This window comes from Hyaena hyaena, unplaced genomic scaffold (assembly GCF_003009895.1).
Source record: "Hyaena hyaena isolate Hyena2069 unplaced genomic scaffold, ASM300989v1 scaffold_361, whole genome shotgun sequence".
NCBI lineage: Eukaryota > Metazoa > Chordata > Mammalia > Carnivora > Hyaenidae > Hyaena > Hyaena hyaena.
In genome coordinates this window covers 381024-407070 of record NW_024080991.1, presented here as the reverse complement: position 1 = coordinate 407070, position 26047 = coordinate 381024, and the positions used below count along the sequence as shown (strand labels likewise).

Genomic DNA, 26047 nt, shown 5'->3' with positions numbered 1-26047 from the left:
AATTCAGGGGAAAAGAAGTAATCATTATACATGATCTAAATATGGGTACTATATTGAATAAAATAAAAATACTTATGTAATTAGCTTAAGCATGTTTACCTCATACATCTGAGACATTCGCTCCAGGAATTCCCTGAAGAATGGTCTTAATCTCACGTAAACCTAAAGAAATAACAAAAATAAGCTTCAGTAAATAAACCTATAAAACAGAAACAACTTATTTATAAGCTCTGTTGTGTTCTAACTTTGGATATATTATAATTAAAATGTTCATATTTTAAAGTAATAGAAAAGTATACTAAGTACCACTCAAATATATTTCACGTATCAAACATCACTTAAAACAATCTTTGGTAGGGTAATAATAATTATTGATGATGTCATTTCTCAATAGTTAAATGGAAGCATACAATATAATAGTACTTTGTGGAATATAATTTTAATAAACATTTCAACTAAAAAATGGAAGGTTTCCCTTTGAGATTTTGATTCACCAATCAGCTCCATCTTCCAGCCAGGTAGCATCCGTCCAATTATTAGGCAGGCTGTGTGTCCACCTCTAGCTGACCTGTCTCAATGACCTTCCTCTATACTCAGAATTTCTTCTCAACAATTACCTGCTAAGAATACCTTTATTTTAAATCTCTATTAAGGTAAATAATGTTCAAGAAAGAGATGTCTGGATTGGTGGGTTTACATAACTGGAATTTTTCAGAATTCAATCTTGTTCTACATTTACTGACTCAGATGTGGCATCTAAATTAGCACTACTGGACTACTTGAGATTGAAAATATAATAGGCATACCAGTTATCAAAAACACCTGGCAATATCAGGAAAGACTACAGTACCCAAAGAACTGCCTTAACATACATTATATCCTTATTTCTGTGTCTATCTTCTTGCCTATATTTAATGTAGCTCTTACTCCAATTTTCAAAAAACAGAATTATAACCCATGAGCAACCGCTAAAACTGATTTCCAAAAGATTTTAAATTGTATTCATTTTGTGACAAAAGTTTATGAAAAGAAACATTTATAACTTATACTCCAAAGTGTTTATTAACTCCAAACACCATGAACAACAAATATTTACAGAACACACATGCACCAGATTCACTGGATTCAGATTAAAAACAAACATCAACAACAACAACAACAAAAGAAAACACTGGTGGTTACAAATTCAAAATCTAGGTTTCATGAAATTTAACTCTGTCATAAACACGTATCAACACAAAAATGCCCTCATGATAAAAAATCCAGTTCTGGGAATGTTTTAGGGCAGAAAAGGGAAATCATGCGAAGGATTCTAGTAGGTAGTGACCATGTACTACCAATCTTAATAGTTTCCAAAGCTCTACGGGCATAAGACAATACTAAATATATAGTAAGTACTTGATAAAATATATATATATATATATGTTGAGTAAATGAAATTACCTAAGTTAAGCAATATAAACAGATAAAGAGAGGCAAACATATATGACCGTATAAGGACAACTACAGAGTTTCCTTAAAAACCGATCACTTGTAATAGACAAAGTTTGAGTGAAAATAATATCATTCTACCCCTACCTCCAGGCTAGAATGATAGTTTACTTGTATTTAATCTTATTAGTCAGACACTTTATCTCAATTTCTTGGCTAATCAAAAACAAAGCCATATACCCCACCACTAGATCAAATAAAAATAACCAAATCCTCAGTGTCTAATCACGATCATTTAGGATGAGGCCCAAGAAATTTAACTAGAGCTGCTCTTCTAATTAATTTTAACATTTTCATCCTAAAAACATCTGGTATACTTTGTAACCAACCCAAGTAACTGATAGATTGATTGCCTTAAATGGAAATACCATTTTTTATTAACTATGGGTCTTCTTGAAATAGATTTGTGATGATGAAGAAAAAATCAATTTAGTCAATACTTTTTTTCCAATTACCTCATTTCAAGGAGGATGATAAACTATGAACCATCAGAGTCTTTTGTTGCTAAAAAAGTTTATCGTCTACATACATTGAAAACAATGATATTTTATTTTACATTTATGTAAATGATTTCATTTGGTCTCAATTTCCCTGTTATCCATACTATAATCTAAGCAAGGCCTCGGTAATTTGGGATTTGCTTCCTCTGAACCCTAACATACTTCCATTTCAAAAATTGTTTTTATGTTTTATTTATTTCTGAGAGAGAGAGAGAGAGAGAGAGAGAGCGAGACAGAGAGAGAGAGGGAGACACAGAACCTGAAAAAGGTTCCAGGCTCTGAGCTAGCTGTCAGCACAGAGCCCGACGCAGGGCTCGAACCCACGAACCGTGAGATCATGACCCAAGCTGAAGTCGGACGCCTAACCGACTGAGCCACCCAGACGCCCCAACATACTTCCATTTCAGAGGAATACTTCTTTGTAAACAGTATTATCTAAGTAGAGTAAGTGGAACACTATACAAAGGTGACACTTCCAACTTCTGATACATGACTTCTAGATTAAGTCAAAACTATAACTTCATTATACATTCTACTACTTTGACCATTCTTAATACTGAAGATAGTGGAATATATTGCTAAACTACTTCCTTATCATGAGAATAGAATAAATGTTGGCTATAAAAGTTCCTATCCCCAAAACAGATTCACTATTTGAACAGGAAGGTCATTCAGGATTAAAATAGATACACAGAAAGTAAGGTGGTTAATGGGAAAAAGAGAATACAGAAAGTACAAAATAATAGTGAGCAGGGGTGGAGGTTCTGCTATGTGCTACAAAAGTAAAAATCTCGGAAAGAAAAATAGAAATGGAGACACAATGCCAGCAGGGTCTAAGTCATTTGGATGGATATATTAAAGCAGAAATATATAAAAGTCAAACACTAAGTACTGTCTAGTAGGAAAGAGAACAACTGTTAAGGTATGTATAATACAAAGAGACTACGATCACTTTTTGTGTTAGGTCACAGAGATCCAGAAATATACAAATGCACAGAGGGATGCCTCTAAAATGCTTCCAAATCTATTCCACAGATGCTCATAACTACATTTTCCTTTTCCTAAGTTTCTCATAACAAAGATCCCAGTCCTGAGCTGCCTATTTCCCATTTTCCACATTCTTTCCCTACTTACTATTTCACCAACAACCATCCTTCTACAAACTTGTAACTTTTCAAAATCATGTTGTCTCCCAAGTCTAAGATTAGGCTAAAAGTTTCACTTCAGTTTGGTATACATATGTCCCTCCAAGTATACAGCAATTATTCTACTTACCCTATAAACAGTTTTAATCTAGCACTAAACAATATGCATTTTGAAAAAGTCAACAGATAAAAAATGCAGAATTCTATAAAGAAATAATTATATAAAAATACCATACCCAAAGACATGTCTTAAATAGCACTGACTACCAAAGATAGGGATTTATGAATATGTTCATTATATAAAACTTAGAATCAGAAAAATACATGCAAAATTGTGATAATGGAACTAATCATGTATAATCTTATACATTGATGTTACTGAAGTTTAAATTTTATATAGAAAAAGTAATGAATATATATAACTGAAAATATTACATCATTGTATCAAGATTCCTTGAGATAAACAAGGTATTTACCTGACAGCCTGTACTTTTTTTGGTGTTAAGACAATGACAATGTCCTGTAACTGTGTATGGTAGATAATCCTACCAGGCCATAAATGGTTAATAAAACTAAATTTAATAAAAGCAGTCACCAAAATAGCAATCTAGTTATAAAATGATTGCTTACAAATATTTTGTGGTAGTCTGTCTAAATTCAAATTCATGACTAAATATTCAATGTCAAGCTATATATACTGAATAATTTCTATTAGTTTACCAAATCTTATCTAACTTCATAGATAATTTCAGTTTTTAAAGAAATTTCATATATAACTTCAACAACATGAATGAAGAAGCAGAAGCAGAAGAAGAAAAAAGAGGAAGAAGAAGAGGAGGAGGAGAATTGTGGGCAATTGAATTAAGAAAAAAAAAAAGCTCTTACATGTAAATCTTAAGGAAAAGTATTTCTAAACGGTTTTCAGCACAGATAATATAACCATAACATATTCAAAACCAAACATATTTTAATAGTTTTTCCATGATATCCTTTGAATTTATTGCTATACTGATACATGTTTTTTAATTTTTATTAAAAAAACGTTTTAAAGTAATCTCTATGCCCAACATGAGGCTCAAATTCATGACCTCAAGACCAAGCGTCACATTCTCTACTGACTGAGGCAACCAGGTGCCCCATATTGATATATGTTCAAAAAAAGGTCAATTCTATGGAACTCACCCACTTAAGAATATGGCACCCTTTAAATAAAATGATTGGTAAATGCTATTTAATCAGCAGTAAGACTTTTTAAAGTTTGTTTATTTTGAGAGAGTATCCATATGCATGTAGGGGAGGGGCAGAGAGAGAGGGAGGGAGAGAAAATTCCAAGCAAGCTCTGCACTGTTAGCACAGAGAGATGCGGGGCTCAAACTCACGAACCATGAGATCATGACCTGAGCTGAAATCAGACGTTTAATTGACTGAGCCACCCACCCAGGCGCCCTGTAAGACTTTAAGGCAGTAGAAAACCAATAATCCTGGGTAATGTGAAGAATGAGATGCTACAAATAACTGAAAAATCTTACCATTAGTAGATACCACAGGTATACAAGTGACTCTGTCAATTTGTTAACGCTTCTGTACACCTCAGTCTCCTCATACATAATATGAGTAAAATAAGAGTACCTACCTCACAGGGTTGTTGTGAAGATTAAGTTAATACATGTAAAGCACTTAAAACAGTGCCTGGCACATGGAGACTACCAATGGCTATTACTTATCCACCTTATTATTTATCAGTCGTAAGGAGAATAGCTGGAATGAGTATGATTCTATGGGACAGTACTGAGCAACCTCAACTCAAAAAGAAAGCCCTATAGATGTAACCTATACTTTTAGAAGAGGGAAAATAATCATGAGTTCCATCAGCTGATGGCTTCTCTATTTAACTTAGTTAAAACTTTCTTAGCATCAATACTAGAGCACAGAGACAAAACCAAATCCTCTTCACAGAAAGAATTGCCCTGGTAGGCCCTGCAGAGACTTCAACCTCACAACCACCTGGGTGACATTACAGTCTTCTTTTGCTTAACACAATTCCAACAAGAGGTAGATGGCTGCTGGGGATAGTATTTCTAGGCAGATCAATCTAGAAATGAATACGTAAACACTAAAACATCAAACAAAAAATTAAAAAATCCACAAACTAAAAACTTCTGCAAAAAATTACACTATACTAAATAGAAAAAATTTGAAAAGGAATTTCCCTATAGAGTCTACATGCGATAAAATGAAGCTTAAGGTATTCATATAGGTATGTTAGCAATGAAGCATAATTTTTACGTTAGTAAAAATTGGCATATACATATATATATAAAAACTATTGCTGGGTTTATTTAAATAAAATTTAGTCATTTTAAAAGCAAAAAAAGGTCACGTTAATAAAACAAAAAATGCTGCCTTTAAAAACAAACTCTAAACTGTAGAAACAATTTAATATGCTCACTAATCAACTGTCATGTCTCCTAAATTTGCAGCACATTTTCAGTTGCTGAACAAGAATTTTCCATCCGTTTTTTTTTTTAAGGAACTGCCTCTAATTTTACAATACATTTACAACAAAAGAAGTCCCCATGAAACATATTTTATCATCTTTGAGTGGCAGCTAACTATAGGTTTCAGTTCTTTTTTAACCTAAAAAATCAGTAATGAATAATTACAATAAAAAAATAGTACCAATGACTAATTATACTTACTAATAAGGATAGGAAAGTTACTTTAAAATTACTTTTAATATTAACCTACAATTAGTTAACACTATATTGTTCTCTACCAGCTAAAATATTACTTTAATTCTCAATACTAAGTATCCATGAACCACAAATGTTTTATTTAAGGTATATTATAAACACTATTTTTGTACAACAAAAATTATGCTTTATGAAGTTCAAAACAAAATGCCTCTTGGTTAGTGTCAATTTAAGTCCGAGCCTGAGAAAAGGAAAAACCTGATTAGGTATTTACTACAAAACTCTTCCTTTACATGACTGCTTATTTCTCCATAAAGCAAAAATAATGCTGATTTTTCTAAGAGAGACTATAGAGAAGATATAGAAGCCACTAACTCTACTTTTCTTGTTCTGTGGTATAAAATACTTGAGATCCTTATGAAAATTATCCTAGGCTATAAGGTACCCAAGAAAACAAACTATAGTGATGGGGAAGAGTCTAAGCTTTGCTAAACATGGGGTTTCCCATCCACCTCTCCCCCCAAACTTTTCCCATAAAAGCAACCTCTACTAATAAAACAAAGCATCCTTTATCAAGTAGCTCCCTACAGATCCTCTCTCTCCTTGAGTGCTTACCACAATCTGATTTCTGGACAGCTGACCCAAAGTTTGATGATTTTACTGATCTTCAGAAAGCCACTGACTGGCTAAAGTCTTATTGGTGAACAGAGTCAAAAATCAGATGCCCCTGCCATACTTTACAGAATGAGGAGTTGGACAGCACAGTTACGTTTGGCTGCACTGTGGTGAAACATATGAGGCATCTTCTTTTTGTCTTCAATTAGCCACGTTTGGGCTGAGTAGCTCTATTACATCTTCAAAAAACTGAGCTCCAGTTCTTGATGGAGATAGAGGAAGGTCATTGAGGAGGTGGTTCAGCTCAAGAGCTAAGTGAAAAATCTGTCTTTTGATTCAGTCCTGCTTGTGGATAGAAGTCATCTTCTGGATGGAAGAGGGAGTGAGATGACCTAGAGTCTTGAATTGGTGGATCTGCAGGAACAGAAACTAAATACAGTGGAGACCTCTTAACTGAGTAACACCACGAGATGGATTTCCTGACAATGTGTCAATATAAGCTAAATATAAAAAATAAATATGTGCATTGGAACTGATCATGCACTTGCTTTTTGAGATATCAAATGCATTTGCACCATTCTAGGAATAAATACGTTTTCCCAATAACTAACTGTGAAACAGTTTATGGAAAAACAACCAATTTAAAGGGGGGGAAAAGACCCAAACAAAAATCCATACACTATGCCTCTGTAAATGCCATACCCTCACTTTAAAAACTCAGTTCTTTTGAAGGACTTTATCTCTCCATCTACACAAACTGTAATCTCTCTTTCCACATATTATCAGTAGTAACATGTACCAAATTTTAATTTGGAGTTGAATCTTTTGGGTTTTTATAATCTCCCAGAGAAATGGAATTCAAATACACTCAAAATACTAAATTGAGGCTTGAATAATGTACCTGCTCAAAAATTCTGAGACTTGCATTAAGTAAGTTGAGTCCTACTTATCAATCAAAAGGAGAGTATATACCATGGAGTCTCAATTGTGAATTGTGGTCACCTTAAATTTCCCTCAAACTTTCATCTGAAAAAAACTAAGAAAGCCCACAGCCAGATTATAGTGGATCTAGTTTTAAATTTCTCTATACATTAACAAGAATTTTGATGAACATTTAATTACTTACTTCCACTTAGAATGTGATTATGTAAATTTACTGTATATACTCTCATAATTCTTATACCAAGGGTCAGCAAACTATGGTTTATGGGCCAAATACAAATGTCATTTATTTTTGTACATAAAGTTTTACTGGGACAAAGCCATGTTTATTTGATTACATTCTTACTGTCTATGACTAGTTTCATGCTGCAATGGTAAAAAAAATATTTGGAACAGAGACTGCAGAACCTAAAATATTAAAAACTGACCCTTTTCAGGAAAAAGTTTGCCAACCCCTGATACAGATGATTATTAAAACATACGTAAAACAACTTACACTTTAAATTGTGTTGAAAGAAAGAAAAATAACAAGTAAAATTAAAATTAGATATAGGTCAACCATAACAAACTTACCACAAAAAGAAACCAAAAGTAAAATAAGTCCCAAGAGGACACTTTATCTGGCGTTAATTCAGATGAAGAATCTGATCCTATTTTAACATTACCATTTTTTTAAAGTATATACATAAATGCTATGGAACTGACATACTCAAGAGTATACATATAAATGCCATGGAACTGTTCACTCAAAAATGGTTCATGTGAATTTCACCTCAATAAATTATTTTTTAAGAGTATATACAGTATTTTACAGGTTTCTAACCTTTAAGTGGGCCACATTATATTGCAGTGGTTAAACATGTAAGTTACATCTTACCTAATAATGTGGTTTCTCCAAAATCTCTTAGATCATCTCAGACCCTTGTGTATATTTCTTCTTTGCCAGTAGATGGAGACAACACCACTGAAAGTTTAAAAGACATCATTCCCTGTTTAAAGGGAGCTTGCTGGTCTGAAAACTGGGGGAACCCTAACCCAAGATTTCTTCAAAGTTATTTTTTAAAAAGCAAACAGAATGGCTATGCCAAAACCAGAAATCCAAAGGAATGTACCCAATATTAACTATGGACATCCTCAAAAATTTACTAAAGGGGGACTAAACTCTGTTCATGATGTAGTAACTAGTTAAATCATAATATTAAAATGCAATCATCCCTGTAACTTGTAAGATTCAAACTTCCTGCTCACTGCTCCTAATTTAGGCTAGATCATTTATTTTTCAGCTTCAGAAAGTTTAACTCAGAATATAAAAGAAAAAGAGTTCTTTGAATTACACAAAGGTAGATGCAGTACATACATAGTTTTTCTAAGTATTAGTCATATGCACCGCTAGAAGCCTTTTATTCAAAATAAGACAACTATCCAGATCCACATAAAAATGATAAGAACTTTATAAACAAGAAGAGAATTAAAGCAGAAATGGTGGAAGCAGCAAGAAAAAAATTCAACCTTACGGCCACAATGAAAAGAAATGCTCATGAAAGGAAAGAATCAAACTCATCCAATTTCCAAGTTTATTTCACTATTAAAAATGACATAAACAGACCAAAACTATCCACAAGAAATAAATTTCAAATCAGAAAGCTTAAGAAGTCATCCCCAAATAATTATTTAATATTTTTCAAATAACAACTTTCCTTTCCAAATTCAAAGCCTGAATGCAATTTTGAACAAAAAAATAAGGTTATCAAGCTAAAAAGAGAAAACAATTAAGATACTGCTATACTTCTTATATTTGCCAGAAGACTCCTGTCCTTGCATGAACTAAACAAGAACAACCTATCTGGCAGAAAATGTCTTATTGAGAAAAAAGATTACCTTAAACCAAATAATATCCAGTTAAAAACGAATACAAAAATCTTAAAACCCATTATATTTATGTATAGTTTGCTCATTCTCTGATCAAAAATCACAGCTAAAATCAGGTTCCATAGAAGGGAAATGAATACAGTACTCAGATATCAGCATACTTACAATGGCTAACTAGGTTAAATTAGAACTGACATAAGTGCTAAAGTAAATCCTCTTACGACTCATTACGAGATGAAGTAGATAAAGTAAATCCTGAACCACAAACTTCTATTTAACTCTGAAATGTTATGATTCCCAAAAGACAGTAACTATCATGTGCCAATAAAACTATACCCACATTCTAACTGCCTATTAAGAGCACATAAACAACCATAAACACCTTTTCATCATCCACTCGGCAAATGTTCTGTGGCTTTATTTAATCTTTGGGTTGGGTTCCTCTTGACAAAGAACAAACTGTTTGACCCCTTCCCAAACCTTCAACAGCTAGTATGGATGAAGGTAATGATAATTAAATGACAACTGCCACCACAGAAAGGCACTTTGGAATTTTCAAAGTGTATTCATATACATTAACTAATTCAAATTTTATGAAAGGAAAATCTCAAACATAAAGTAAAAGCTATGGCCAACAACGTAATTCACAATGAAATGTAAATGATATTTGTATTTTGCACAATCACCTGTCAACATAGATAAGGGAGAAATGCTTTTACCCAGCTTTGTAAAGCAATAACTGGAAATGTCCTGAAATTCTGTGATTAACATAAAGTAGATATACCCAACTACAATCTACAGAACATAATACTACAAAAGGAAATAAAATTGACCAACAAGGAATGAGCTTTCTTTATACTAACTGGATTTTGGGGAAAAATAAAACACACACAAAAAACAAAACACCAGGTGTTAACCTGGCAAGTTCTTCTTGGGGATCTATGATGTCAGTGCTTCTGCCTCCACCTGCTGGCAAACATTATTATGAAACTAGCAGAGATCAATGGGTTAAAAAATGTTCACATTTTGGGTAACATTTAATGTTTTATGTAATTATTTAGCATGATGCTACTTTGTGTTAATAAATCAGTAATATATTGATGAAACTCATTAGGAAAAAACATTAAGTTTTACACACACAAATAAAATTACAAAAGATTTCTTAGTTCAGAGCATTATCTAACAGGCCAAAAATCAAGTTAAAAATTTTTTTAAATTACCTGATAAATGACATCTTGGAAAAGGACTGGAAAAGTAAGTGCTGCATCTTCTAGCTCATTTAGACTACAGTGTACTAGTGTTTCATCCTTAAAATAAAAAACACATATTGAATAAACCAAGATACTAAAAGAAATTTCAAGTGATAATTTTATGTATCCATGATCACCAAAAACATTTATTAAAGTACTCATTCATATGTGTGATTTTATATTTATCATACATTGTTGTGTGTGGCACAGCAATTTGGGATAGAATTTTCTAAGCCACTGGTCCTCAGGTATGGTCCCTGGACCAGCAAGAAGTATCAGCATCTTCTGGGTTAGAAAGGCAAGTAACTAACTAGTTAGAAATGTAAATTCTCCAGCTCCACTTGTGATAATACAAAAACTCAGAAGGGGGTGAAGAAGAGAGGAGCTCAGCAATCTACATTTTAATAAACTCTTTAGGTGATTACAATGTATGCTCAAGTCTGAGAACCACTGCTCTGAGGTTTGCACTTGCCAACTTTCTGGTAAGTATAATAAATATATACTCCTTTTATTTAACAATTAACAAATGTAAGTTTAGAATCTAATTATTTTTAAAATTACATATATTCTATTCACATAGCTCCTTATCCTTAAATCATTTATAAAGACTTTTATTTTATAAAATGGAAGTCTTAGTATCTGTTGAATATGTTTCAGACACGAACATTATTTAACTAAATTAGCAGTCAATGAAGACTTGTCATCTTTGATCACCAAACCCTGTTTTCTCATTAAGAAGATAAGAAAGTGAGGATCATTCCATCTAAGAGACGTGCAAATATTTTTATTTCTTAAATACTGAATAAAAAAACAGGAGTTCTATTTGTAGTTAAGTGACAAAATGCTTTCTTCTAAAAAGCTGCCAATGACTACCCCCAAAATTTTTCAATGCATTTAAAATGAATTAAAATGAAACACAAATGTTCATACCTTGTGATTCCACATCTTATTAGCTGGAGTGTTTCTTTTAACCTAAAGTTAACTCTGGGGAGGCAAAGAGCAAAAAATACTCTAGATATGCCTCATTTTCTTTTAATAGCATATCAGACTACACATTTCAAGGTACTGTCTTACCATCTTAAAAAAAAAGGTATCCTCTTTCCTACAAATGAGTAACTAATTCTACTACTTCATTTACATACTAAATTTTGATCATTCTTCTTCATTTACTTCTATAAAATTATTCATCTATGCTCAGCCAATTCCTATCTTTCCCTCTCTATTTACCTTTACACTGGATTCAAAATTACACGGTCAAACTTGCTATGATGACTACATCAACTCCTAACATAAAAATCTAGCAAACTCTTTTTTCAGTTTTTCCACTAACTTGCACATCACATCTAAACTACTCATAATCAGTTTCAAAATTTTTCTCTTTCTACTTATCCTCTAATAAATACCTTAATAGTTAGGACCTTTGGATATCTCTCTTACACCTCTTTCACTAGGCAAAGGCTAAGGTGCTGAACTCTCAAAAAAGAACATGCTAGTTAAGATTTAAAATAATAATCTTTTTGTCAAGAAAAAAGTTTATGAGAAGTAAACTATATCTCCAATTATAGGATATGAGTAACAAAGGCTAAATAATAAAATGTTTCCAGTATTATGTAAGAGGTAGATGTTCAGCTTTCAAAGCTCTTCTGGTAATCCTAAAACATAAATTTCTAACACACGAAGAGAACATATCAAAAGGTTTTAATAGCAGTAAGAGCTCATGCTTTGGGGAGTCAATTAATAGAGTTATTGGAATTAGACAATACACAAAAATAAGATCAGGAGAAGAACTATTATCTTGCATAACGTTAACTCACTGGGGACCCAGATAATATTTGGTTCTTCAGGGAAACATAATCCTAACCACCATCACCCCCCCCCAAAAAGGTGAAATCTAAGCATGAAATCAAATTAGAATTTATTGTTAAATTTTTAAAAATATATCCCAATGGTCTCAGAAATATGAGGGAAAGGACTAATTTAAGTACAAAAATGAAAGCCTAATTTATTTCAAAGAGTACCTGATACCAACCGTGGATCCTGGCATTAGACTATACTTCGAATTAAAACATTTCAGAACATCTTGGACATGTTTAGTAAATGTGTAAGCCTATTCATTTAATTGTATCCTTTTAGGCATTTTTAGCTAGTATTTTAAAAAATAAATTTAACTTACTTTCTCTACCTCTATAGATAATATACTTACCAGGTCTAAAACTAGGGAGAATTCTGGTGTGCTTCTTGTTTTCAGTGGAAGAGCAGGTTTCCTATTTAGTTGTTCTTCTGTCAGTGGTGGAACATGTTTGATGAAATAATACCTATAAATCAAATTTTTAAAAAATATCAACATTTCTACTTTTTATAAATACAAAACATATTACTAAATTCAGCTCATAAATTATTAATTAAATAATATGCATTTAACCTAGTAAACCAAACCTATGAAACATAAATAAAACCAAAAAAATACAAATTAGTATTTTAGTAACCCAGTAAAATTAATACCTACAGGTCACATGTTCTTTGCAATATACCACTGAGCCACCCTTCCACACACATACTTTCACTCTGCTCCAAGAGAGAAAGGAAAATAAAAGACAAAAACACAACACAAGACAACACAACACAACACAACAAAACAAAACTCACGGGTCAAATACTTCCCAGTCTTCTTCATAGGTGGCCTCTGCATGAGCTGATGAATAACCACTATCTGGAGTTACTGGTGCTATTTAATAAAATGAAAAACAAAATGTTAGTTTTAACTCAGCATGAGTATACATTTTTACTGATTTTATATAAGATTTTTCTGATGCCTTGTGTATTTTAAAGATACAATAGAAAAAACTTGTAAACAGTATTTCAAAGCAAATTTATTAATACATAAATCTAACTCCAGAAGCAAAGGAAAAAACTGCCATTACGGATAAAATGGCATGCTAGATCATGGCTAGTAGAATTAAAATCCCTAATAGCAAGGAAAAACTTTACTACTTATTGCCAGAAAAATACACTCAACAAAACTTCAGTTTCTAACTGGATAGTGTGTCTCTCTCTTTCTCTCCCTCCCTCCCTCTCTTTCTCTCTCTATGTAAATAAAACCATAAAAACTTCATGGGGCTCTTGCAGCAGTAACATTTTTTAATGTTACTGATCACTGAAAAATGATCAATGAAAAATCAATATATATGTGTGCTGACAATAGACCCAAAGGTAGTTTTTAACCTGAGATCTATGAACATTAAGAGGTTCACCCCCTTGTGGACTTACGTTGTATGTACATTCTTCTAGGAACCTCAAGGCTATCTAAAATCTTTTTAAAAAGTTAAGAAATGATGCTCTAGGGGTACCTGGGTGGCTCAGTTGGTTAAGCAGCCGACTTTGGCTTGGGCCATGATCTCATAGTCTGTGAGTTCAAGCCCTGTGTCGGGCTCTGTGCTGACAGCTCAGAGCCTGGGGCCTACTTCACATTCTGTGTCTCCCTCTCTCTCTGACCCCCCCTTGCTCACACTCTCTTTCTGTCTCTCAAAAATGAATAAAAATGTTAAAAAATTTAAAAAATAAAACAAATGCTGATCTATATAAAAACCATTGATTTAGAGGAGGCTTTATTTTACTCTAATTTACAAGCAACCTAAAAATAATCACGAAGCAATTCTATATTCCATGACACGTGGTCCAGTATATGTTTATGCTAAGATTCTATTAAATGACAGAACTTTAGAAATTATACTGGAAGAGGCACCTATCTTGCTTAGTCAGAAGAATGTATGACTCTTGATCTCAGACTTGAGTTCGAGATCCACACTGGGTGTAAAGATTACTTAAATAAATAAAAAACTTTAGAGTGGAGCCCTCATCAATGGGATCAGTGCCCTTATAAAAGAGACTCCAGGGGCACCTAGGTAGCCCAACTGGTTAAGCATCCAACTTGGGCTCAGGTCATGATCTTGCGGTTTGTGAATTCAAGCTCCATATCAGCCTCTCTGCTGCCAGTGTGGAGCCCACTTTGGATCCTTTGTCTCCCTCCATCCCTCTCTCCCCCCCCTTCCCAAAAACAAACAAACAAACAATGGGGTGCCTGGGTGGCCCAGTCGGTTAAGCATCCGACTTTGGCTCAGGTCATGATCTTGTGGTTCATAAGTTCAATCCCTGCATTAGCCTTTATACAGACAGCTCAGAGCCTGGAGGTTACTTCGAATTCTGGGTCTCCCTCTCTCTGCCCTCCTCCACTCATGCTCTCTCTCTCTCTCTCTCAAATAAATAAATATTTAAAAAATCAAAAATTATTTAAAAATAAGTAAGTATTTAAAATAAACCCACAAAAACAAAAAACAAATAGATTCCAGAGAACTCACATAGCTTCTGCCATGTGAGGATGCATGAGAAGACAGTTGTCTATGAACCTGAAAGCAGGCCCTTAATCAGGTACTGAATCTGCTGGCACTTTGATCATGGATTTCCCAGCCTCCTAAACTGTGAGAAATAAACTTCTGCTGTGTATACACCACCTAGTCTATGGTAATTTGTTACAGTAAACCAAAAGGACTAAGATAGTGGAACACAGTAAAATTGCTATAATCTGTCTTTTGGAATGGAATATTGGTGGATAATAGTCTTTTAGGTCAAAACGAAATTGTTTTTGCTATTATTACATATTAATTTCTTACATATGAATTACCTTCTAACACTGTATGTTCAGTGAATAATGACCATCTGTCCATCTGTAATAATTTTATGCCAATGACCGTTGATTAGCATAATAAGGGTTAATGGAAGAATATAACTTCTAACCACTTCTGTTTCAAATTCCTATTAACTTCAGAGAAAGGGAGAAAGGAAGTAATATTTGAGGGCCTTCATGCTAAGCATTTTTCTTTTTTCATCCCATTTAGCCTTTAGAACCATGAATTATTATTATTACCCCTTTAAAGCTAAGAAAAACTATCTCAAGTGAGCTTAAGTTGTCTAAAGTCACAAAGCTAAGTAAATGGTAGAGCCAGCCTCCTTCTGTCTTGTTCCCTCTGGCTCAGTTCTTGAAGTTAAGGAAAAGTAACAACCTTTGTCACTCATACTCATACTTTTAAGATCAGCAAAAATTTTACTTCTTTCCTGTCATGATACTCCCAGAGTAAATACAATGTGCCACCTCATCATTCTGCTCACTTATTTGTTATAGCACTCACCACACTGTACAGTAATTTTTGTGTATGCCTGGCTCATCAATTAGATCATGTACTCTTCAGGGTCAAGAAGCATTATCTTATTCATCTTTAAAAACAATGCCCATCACAAAAAAGAGATGTTCAACAAGTGTTAGGGGATTAAATGAATGTAACAGACAACAGGAGTATATTTTACTTTTCCCCTCTAGAAACCACTGTGGTTACAGAAATCCCTCCCCATCTTCATAGTTGTCAGAAAAAAAACAATAACAACAACAACAACAAATCCAGCAGCACAAAAATATAGAACAAACATCAAACAGGAAGCCCAAAGCCTTTGACTTAGTCTACACTTTAAAATTCACTAGCCTAAACATTGGCAAAGTAATAAGCATAAAATGACAGGTCAAGAGTAGGTTCATTTGGAAGTCTTAACCACCCAAGAATGAACTACATGCAGCATGTTGAATTGCTTGTCAGATTCAATATTATTCTTAAATTATAACATTATAATTTGACATTAGAGATATTAAGATTACAAACCTAATCTTTTTTTTTTTTTAATTTTTTAATGTTTTTCTTTATTTCTGAGAGAGAGAGACAGCGTGAACTGGGGAAGGTCAGAGAGAGAAGGAGACACAGAATCTGAAACAGGCTCCAGGCTCTGAGCTAGCTGTCAGCACAGAGCCCAACATGGGGCTTGAGCCCATGAACCGTGAGATCATGACCTGAGCCAAAGTCGGATACTTAACCGACTGAGCCACCCAGGCGCCCCATACAGAGCCTAATCTTTTATTTGAGTAAGTTAAAATAAATCTTTCCTATATTATGTTACTTTTCATATGTGACTGGGTTGCATATACAGAAGTTTCATAATTGTATGTATCTTTAAATGTTTTTAGCTGTACTGATTATAGTTTTTAAAGTTTCCCCTTTATATTCAAGGGATGATTATTCTGCTTCCTTACACCAAACTACATTTCTGAACCAATACATATGTGCTAGGGTCTCTCAAATGCCTGGCATTATAAGAAACAAATCTAGGGTGCCTGGGTAGCTGTTGGTTAAGGGTTTGACTCCTTGATTTCAGCTTCACAATCTCATGGTTTGTGAGATCGAGCCACACGTCTGGCTCTACGCATCCTTCTTGGGATTCTCCCCCATCCCGCCACACAAATATTTCTCTCTCTCAAAATAAAAAAGTAAACATGAAAAAATTTTTTTTAAAAATCTAAAACAAAAGCCCAAGATCTTGGCCCTCTAAGATGACCTTCCTCAATTTTATATCTGCTTTTAAGTATGATGGAACAGTTTCATTTTTTAGCTTTATGCATCTGTATACCACAATATCAGATGTAATAAATTCTGATCTCGTGTGTTCTACATTTCCAGGACAACTGGCTCAGGGACCAAACAATTATGTTAGGCCTTTATCAGGATCCAGAATTAGGCTGCAAAGTCTGGATATAGGGTAACATCTAGAAACAGAAGCTTCTTTAGGGGGGATGTCATCTATACATGTAACAAATCTGAAGGTATAACGCTGCCATTAGGTAGGGACTTCAGACCTAAGGGTCTGAGACTAGGTGCAATTACAATAAATATACTCATAAACGAGAGTATATATTTTACCATTTGCGTTCAATTTCTCTAACTAGTAAGATTAGTACAAATAATTAAACTGTGAAATGACTAATGCTCAATCAAAAGAATCTTCTAAAAAATTTCAATTTCAAACTGACCGAATTTCTGGGAGAGTTTTATTTTCAATTTTAACTGTCTTACATTCAAGGACAAAAAACATGCATTTGACCTATTAAAGAAAAATAAATACTGTATTTTTATAAATTCATGAAGATGCATAAGAAAAGGAATTTTCTTCACCTGTAAGGGGTGGGATATCACGATTAACTGTTTCTTCTGCTTCTTCTAAACCATTATTTATCGATGGCCTGACTTGAACTGCTTGGTTTGAGTAAGCTGCTCCATTAGTTGATGTTGTGGTACTGGTAGTGATCTCATCCACCTGTTCCATATCAAGTTGTTTTACTATCTCTTCAGCTTCCACAGCCTGTCCTGGGGAATCGGATCCTGATGTTCCTATAATCAAGATTCAGTGTACTCACAACCAACATTTAAAAAAATCAAAAGGGGGTGGATGGATAGGATAGATGTTTTTAAGGATACCAACTTAAATAGCAAGCAAACATAAGCCCTAGAGACCTAATGCACAATAGAGTGAATACAGACAACAATATTGTATTATAATCATCACACTTGCTGAGAGACTAGAACTTAATTATTCTAATCACTAAAAAGAAAGACCAAGTATGTAATGTGATAAAGGTGCTAATTATTGCTACATGGCAATCATATTACAATATATAAATGTATCAAATCAACATATTATACCCTTAAATTTACATAATGTACATCAAATATATTTTAATAAAAGTTTTTGTTAAATGTTTATTTATTTCGAGAGAGAGAGTTTGTGAGCGAGCAGGGGAGGGGCAGAGAGAGAATCTGAAGCAGACTGCACTGTCAGCTCAGAGCCCCACATAGGGCCCGATCCCACAAACTGAGAGATCATAATGTGACCCCAAATCAAGAGCTAGTCGCTTAATTGAATGAGCCACCCAGGCGCCCCTCAAATACATTTTAATAGAAATAAAATTAAATATTGAAAAATAAACTCATAAAATATTTGGAAAAGAAAATGGAACAGACACAGAGCTGAGGATACCACTGTTTAGTGAGTTTCATCTACATATTTCAAATAATGAGGAATAAGGACTCTTATAAGCTAGAGTGCTACTGGTGAACAAAATTTTTAAGAGTGTTCAGTTTAGAAACATCCAGTTATAGTCAGTCATAATTTAGAACTTTAAAAAACTTTTGAGATATAATGGACATAAAACCTTGTATAAGTTTTAGGTGTACATGCTAATTTAACATTTATATATTGCATAATGATTACCAACCTACTATTAGCTAACACCTCTATTCTGCCACATCATTATCATTTTTTGTGGTGAGAAAATCTAAGATCTAGTCTCTTTGCAATTTCTAAGTATACAATGCAGTATTGTTGACTACAGAACTTTTCAATAAAGCAAATATTTAAGTGTCTACTATGAAGTAGGCATTGTGTGTGTGCGTGTGTGTATTTTTCACTATCCTCAAGTTAGTCCAGTACTAAGCATCCTAGCCACTGTGGACAGTTGTAATTTTTAAACCAGAGGTGGTTATGAAAGAATAAGCTTTTACCCTAACAATCAGAACATTTTTACTCAGAGACACAAGAACAATTTCCTAACAAGATTCCATCTCAGTAACAAAGGCAGAAGCTACTTTCCTAATCATATTCAGCCACAACTTAGATGATCCTGCTGCCCAATTCTTCTTCCATGATAAGAGGACCCTGTCAACTCTTTCTATTTCTTTATGGAATCCAATGTAAAAAATGTCATTTTTTACAACAAAATCAACCTCCCATACTCTCAACTTTCTCACACAACACTCCTTCTCCCTCACAGCTTTAAATGTAACTTATTTCCCAAAAAATATCTTTTCCTGATACCCTTCCCTTCAAAGCTCTTTATTCTTTCATATTCAACATACTAACTGAATCAGAATTCATTTACTCCACTGCTGCCACCAGATCATTGATTTTCCATTAATGTGCAAAAATCCCTGCTCCTTTGAGACTGATGTCCCCTAGCTATATAATTCTTCATTTATCCCCACTGCTGTAATCTACCAACTGTTGCTAGCATCCTCTCAATCAGAGGAATTTAACACCGAGCTGGCAGTTTAAAGCTCTATGAAACACCTGCTAGTTGTTACTACAGGCAACAGCAATGACTCATCCCTAAGACTAATCAAAGGTCTTGCCCTCTTCAGCTCCATCTTCATCCACACTGCTCTCTTTAGCAAGCACCAGGACCATAACCTGGACATTCACATTAAGAAACTGTTCATCTCTAAAAACTAAAGTTCAAATATATCAATCCCCTACCATAACTTTCTAATCTTTTAATTATCTATTTCATATTCCCATTACATGTGACCTTCATGTTTGATAAAGGCCAGTCTCTTTTGTCCCAAACAATCCCTTAACAGCCCCTTCCCCATCCTTCTCATCTAGATAGACTTCATGGTCTATCACTTAATCCACTCTCAAGCCAGCAACAGTGTTCTTGTTCCCTTGTCTTTCCACTGTCATCCATCATAGAAATTTCTCTTGAATCAATGAACTTAAAGGCTTACTGGAGTATGTATGCGTTTCTTTTAATTATAACCAACAACAAACATTCTAAAGCTTCACTGTTCTCTTCAGCTCCTGCCACCAGGAATCACAGCACATGGCACCACCTCCTCCTTCAAAGAAAAAGTAACTTATCAAAAATCAACTTCTTGGGGTACCTGGGGGGGCTCAGTTGGTTAGGCATCCAACTTTACCTCAGGTCATGATCTCACGGTCTGTGGGTTCAAGCCCCATGTCGGGCTCTGTGCTGACAGCTCAGAGCCTGGAGCCTGCTTCCGATTCTGCGTCTCCCTCTCTGACCCTCCCCTGCTCACACTGTTTCTCTCTCAGAAATGAATAAAACATTAAAAAAAATTTTTTTTAAATCAACTTTTGCCCAAACATTTATTTCTGCACACAACTCACAGTTTCTTTCCTTCAGCATTAGAGAAAAATATCTCTTTTCACTCCCTTCTCCATTCTAATCCTTCTACAACCTGTTCCCTTAATCCCATCCCTGTCGGCAGATTCCAGAAACTTTCTTCATTAGTTATTCTCCCTCTATTTTCAATCTCTTTCTATTAGATCCTTCCCTGAGGCTTAAAAACATACTTGTCTCTCACAAATAGAAACCACTCCTTGAGACTTTGTAACCTCTCTAGTTTTATAGTCAAGTAGTTCATAACAGTAACTTAGATTTGCTGCTTCCTTTCTTACTCTCTATTTTATACTTTTAGCCCAAAGGTATTAGGCTTCCAACTCCAGTCACTCTCCTGAAACTGTTCTGGCAAATGAAACCAATAACTTGGGGTACCTGGGTGGCTCAGTTGGTTAAGTGTCTAACTTTACCTCAGGTCATGATCTTGTGGTCCATGAGTTCAAGCCTTCCATCAGGCTCTGTGCTGACAGCTCAGAGCCTGGAGTCTGCCTCAAATTCTGTGTCTCCCCTCTCTTTCTGCCCTCCCCTGCTGACTCACTCACTCTCTCTCTCTCAAAAATAAATAAATAAATAAATATTTTTAAAAATTAGGAAAAGAAAAAGAAACCAAAAACTTTGCAATTGCCAGGTTCAGCAGTATCTTTTCAATACTCATTTCCTTTCCTTCAATCTTTATAACTGTTTGCCCCTGGGTTTTGATATTCTTTTCCTTTGGCTTCTATGACACACAATCTCCTGGCTTCTTGAATGTCTTTACTAGCTTTTTTACTTAGTCCAGTCCTTAATATTCCCTCAAGATCTTAGTTTGCTGAACATTATTCCATTAGTTTCAAATGATACTTATAAGCTGGTAATACAATAGTCTACTGCTTAAACAGATTTCTAAGCTCCACACCAGAAGGACAAATGACTACCAGATATTTTTATTTGGTTGTTTCATGGCATCTCACACCCAGCATGGCCCAAGGATCTCCTAGAACCTAACCTCTCTTGAAAAAATAACCTTGTGTCATCTTTTTTTTTTTTTTATATTTTTATTTATTTCTAGAAGAGAGAGAGAGAGACACAGCGTGAGCAGGGGAGGGTCAGAGAGAGAGGGAGTCACAGACTGAAACAGACTCCAGGCTCTGAGCTGGCAGTCACCACAGAGCCCGACGCGGGGCTCGAACCCACGAACCGCGATATCACGACCCAAGTGAAAGTCGGACGCTTAACCGACTAAGCCACCCAGGTGCCCCAACCTTGTGTCATCTTAATCTCTGGTCTCTTTCACCTCCAATCTGTGCTCAAAATTTGTCTATTCTGTATCTTTGATCCTTCTTCTTTTCTCTAATATCACAATTAAGGCTGCATGAAGTCTCAAGTGGACCACAAGTCTAATTGTTTTTCCCTGACCCAACCTTTTTAGAATGCAGCTGACACATTATGATTTTTGAAAACACAAATCTGTTCATATTACTCACGAGTTTAAAACCTTTTAGTCATCCCCCACTAAGGATGAAATTCAAATATCTTACCATGTTAGTTTTGATCTGTCATCCTTATAACTATCTTAACCATTCTGTGCACTCCTCAAATCCAATGCTCCATTTGTAACAAACTAATTTCAGTTTCTCAAACACTATGCCTTTGGTCATGCTGCTCATTCTACCTGGAATACCCTTTACCACCTTTCAAGATTCAGCTTTTCTATAAAGACTATTGTGAGATGCCACCCAGAATACAGAACCATTCCATTCTCTGAATACCATACTACCCCATACCTCTACAATGTACTTTTAAAATTTTATTATACTTATTTATAGATCTCTCTCCCTCTTATAAAAAAAAAAAAAGTAAGCTCCTTGAGCACTGGGACCATGCATGTGTTAAATATCCTTGAATCTCCAGAGACTAACACAATGGCCAGGACACAGCAAATACTCAAATGAATGACACGAAATCTTCAAATTGCCTCCGCCCCATATTTAAGAATAATTATCTTCTCTCACAGATAAAGAGGTTCAAGAATTTAAAGAATTGGACCAAGGTAATACAGCTAAAGAGGCAGAGCTGGGATTATTTTTTGACAGAGCAAGGGGCAGAGATAAGAGGAGGGAGACGGAGAAAGTGAGAAGTGATGCTCATTTTTACTGGCTCAAGCTCACCCCAAGTGGGATATATGCTCACCCAAAGTGGGGTACAAGCTCTTGAACTGTGAGATCATGACCTGAACTGAAGTCAGATGCTTAATGACTGAGCCACCCAGGCACCCAGCAGAGCTGAAATTTTAAGACAAGTTTCTCTAATTCCAAAGCCTATTCTTTTTCCACTACACCAGCTATTTCCAAAGATGGTCTATGGGGCACTAGTTTTACAAGATGTTAACAGATGTTCCACCGGAAAGGGTTCTTCGGATCATATATGTCTAGGAAATATGGGGTTAAACAAAATTAAAGGTAATTTTTTGTTTTATTTCTACTATAGGACTTCATAGTCCTTTTAAATGTGCTAACACGCATGATTTTCACCCCCCAGAGCATCTAGATTTTATAGTGCACCATTCTGCCTTTAAAAACTCGTATTGTCATCCAGAAACATATTCAAATTAGAATTTAAATAATCAAGCAACAAGCATTTAATGGCTATTTTCCATGTGCTTCACACTATCAAACAAGATGGTAGATACAAAAATAAAGACAAGATCTCCTGCCCAACATCGTCTAGAGACTAAATTATCATTTATGAAGTTAAAGTTTAACAAAAAAGATAGAACGCTAGCTAAATCTTTTTTAAAAATATGCCAGGGGTGCCTGGGTGGCTCAGTCCATTAAGTATCTGATTCTTGATCTCAGGGTCATGAGTTCAAGCCTCCTGCATTAGGCTTAGCGCTGGGTGTGGAGCCTAAAAAAAAATGCTGATCAACAATCCAAATTTCTTTTGCAAAGGCATTATTACATAAAATGAAAAACTTCAATTCATTTGAATTAGAGTAGTTTTACTAAATATTCAAATTAATGATCCCTATGGGGAAAAAATCAAGAAAATGAAAAATAAAAATAAAATGTGTTACAAAAAACGACCTGCTTTCAGCTCACTTAAAATATTCCACAAATTCTACTTTACTGATCTAGAATATTGGAAATGTTTCAGGATTCTCTCTTGTACACACTAAGTATCATAAAAGTCATTCCAACATAAAAGAAGTAATTTTCCTTCCAGCCCAGTTTATCATCTAGATTTTCAGAGAGTTAAAGTGGAGATCATGCACTTCAACAGAGTTAAACATAACCTAAATTTATTTCAGTCAGTTAAAAAAAAAAAAAAAAAAGAAAAAAAAGTCTTTTAGGAGCTGCGTATTTTTAATCAGGCTGAAAACAAACATAAGATGCTGACAAAATACACCAGTAAAATCAAAAAGCTCTCTTGAAAAACCAGGAAAACTAATTTTTAAACCCAAATTATGGGTAACACTTTATACTTACCATTTTTATTTGCTGGTGAAAAAAAGTTGAAGACAGGAGAAAATATGGTCCCCAACAATGTAGTCCTTGGAGGACTGCCAGAGGAAGGATTATCTTCTAATTTTCCATTTTGTTTTACATGTTGATTTGTCATTTCGTAACTACCAGCTTCTAAGAAAAAACAAAAACAAGAAAAAAAGTTGCAATCTAGAAAATATATGACTGTGAAAAATGTGTTTTAAACAGTCCACTATGAAAATATTTTTCCCTTAAAATACTTCACAAAAACTGAATCTTTTAGTATATAGACTATAGGCTTCCACAGTGTAACAGAAAATGAAATAAACTTTTTGTAAGTAAAGCAAGTTATAACATCAAACACACAAATGAAAGATTGTATCTTTCATTTACATTTTGGGATGCTGCCTACTTCATAAAACCTACCCTCAAATCTATTACTAATGAATAACAGTTAAATAAATAGAGGCAACACAGATCTACTGAAGCAGAAAACTATGTATAACATACAGCAAAAATTACTTATGTATATACCCAGGCACCATTTCAGAGTGGTTAAGAAAAACAGGTCTTTGTCTTTTGTTTTTTTAGATTCTTAAGAATAAAATTTTTTTAATGATTTTTGGAAAATATACAATAAAAACAAATTCACACAAATGTGTTCTGATTTATCATCCTTGACCTTTCACAACTTTACTTGGTATCTACCCGTAATTCTTTCTTTGCTGCTATAGCTCTTTTGTTTCTTTTTCCCTGAAAGTCAATTCGAAAAACAGAGATACAATATTGAATTGAGGGGATAGAGAGAAGGTATTCTTGCCAATGTGTTTAAAACAGCATTGGCTAGAAAACAGCACCTCATGCTCTAAAGAGTTGTTCTTTATACGTTCCTCTACTTGTCCTTGTTTTACTCCTTTTGGACTTTGGTGAGCTTCTCAGCAGTACTACAACATACTGACCTAGAACAAGATTTATCAACTGCAGCACTACTGACTGGAGTCTGGACAATTCTTTATTGTGGGAGGATGCCTTGTGCACTGTAGGATGTTTAGCAGCATCCCTAACCTCTACCTGCTAGATGTGAGTAGCAATCCCTCTATAGGTTGTGATAACCAAAAAGGTCTCCAGGTATTAACATATGTCCCCTAGGGACAAAACAACCCCTTGTTAAGAGTCACTGTCCTGAGTGATACAAGACCCCTCTGAGCTGAAATTCCAAGTTCCAGAAACAAATTCTTTGTAATTATTTCAATAAATTAAGTCACAAATTATTACTGCTTTAAGAAATGAGTTTAATAAAGGTTAAAAAAATGTGTTCCATATACATTTTCATAATAGTATAAAGCCAGTTGTTCTGCCTTTACTTGTCATTTTAATTCATATCAGGTAATTTTTATTTCATTTCATGAAAATACTTAAAACAAAGGAGATTACAAAAATAAGGCAAAAACTACACAAAGTCGATCTTTAAAAACAGAAAAGAAACATGTCAGGTGAAATTTCTGCTTACACCTAATAGAAGAATATCTAAATCATAACAAACCTCCATTTACTTGACTTTTCCGTCTTACTCGAGATATCTGTTTGTTAGGCTTTTCTCCTGCTCTTGGTGTTGATGTGATCAAATTATTATCTATATCACGTTCAATCCTACTCCGTTTCGAAGGATTTTCTCTCTCTTCCTTAAGATATGAGGGGGGAAAAAACATGCATTGAGCATAGGCATTCTGCCTTATAGGTCACACTTATAAAATATGATATGTACTTCCCTGTTCATTGCAGCTTAATTTACAATAGCCAACAGAAACAACTTAAGTGTCCACCTGTTGATGACTGGATAAAGAACACATGGTGTGTGTATGTATATACACACACACACATATATATATATATATATATATATATATCTCAAATTATGCTATACACTGAAACTAATGTTTATCAGTTATATCTCAATTTTTAAAAAAGACACAATATGTGTAAGATATTTTCCTGCTTTTCACATCCAGTGGAAACGAAATAGGATTATATAGTATCCAACAGCGGTTAAAAAAAAAAAGGAAAAATTTGACAATGTTATAAAAGTGTTTATTATTAATACACTTAAAATATACCAATATAATTACAGCAATCTCAATTCAGATCTTTTCCCCAATGTCCACTAAACTGTCTGTGCTATTGAAACACTCAATTGTAAGATGTGCTATGAATTTTCAGTAATTATCCCCTAC

At 34.3% G+C, this 26047-nt stretch overlaps 1 protein-coding gene across 4 annotated transcripts in view; it reads right to left on the bottom strand.

Moving 5' to 3' along the window:
* Positions 1–26047, bottom strand: part of CTDSPL2 (CTD small phosphatase like 2) — an 81211-nt gene that overhangs the window by 7644 nt on the left and 47520 nt on the right. For 3 of the 4 annotated variants that reach the window (XM_039250060.1, XM_039250062.1, XM_039250061.1), the window contains exons 3-9: positions 25360–25498; positions 23820–23969; positions 17552–17767; positions 13152–13230; positions 12709–12820; positions 10476–10562; positions 100–162 (exon numbers count right to left, since the gene is read on the bottom strand). In XM_039250060.1, coding sequence (XP_039105991.1) covers positions 100–162; positions 10476–10562; positions 12709–12820; positions 13152–13230; positions 17552–17767; positions 23820–23969; positions 25360–25498 — 846 coding nt within the window. The remainder of the gene's footprint in view (positions 1–99; positions 163–10475; positions 10563–12708; positions 12821–13151; positions 13231–17551; positions 17768–23819; positions 23970–25359; positions 25499–26047) is intronic. The other variant, XM_039250063.1, reaches the window with a different exon arrangement.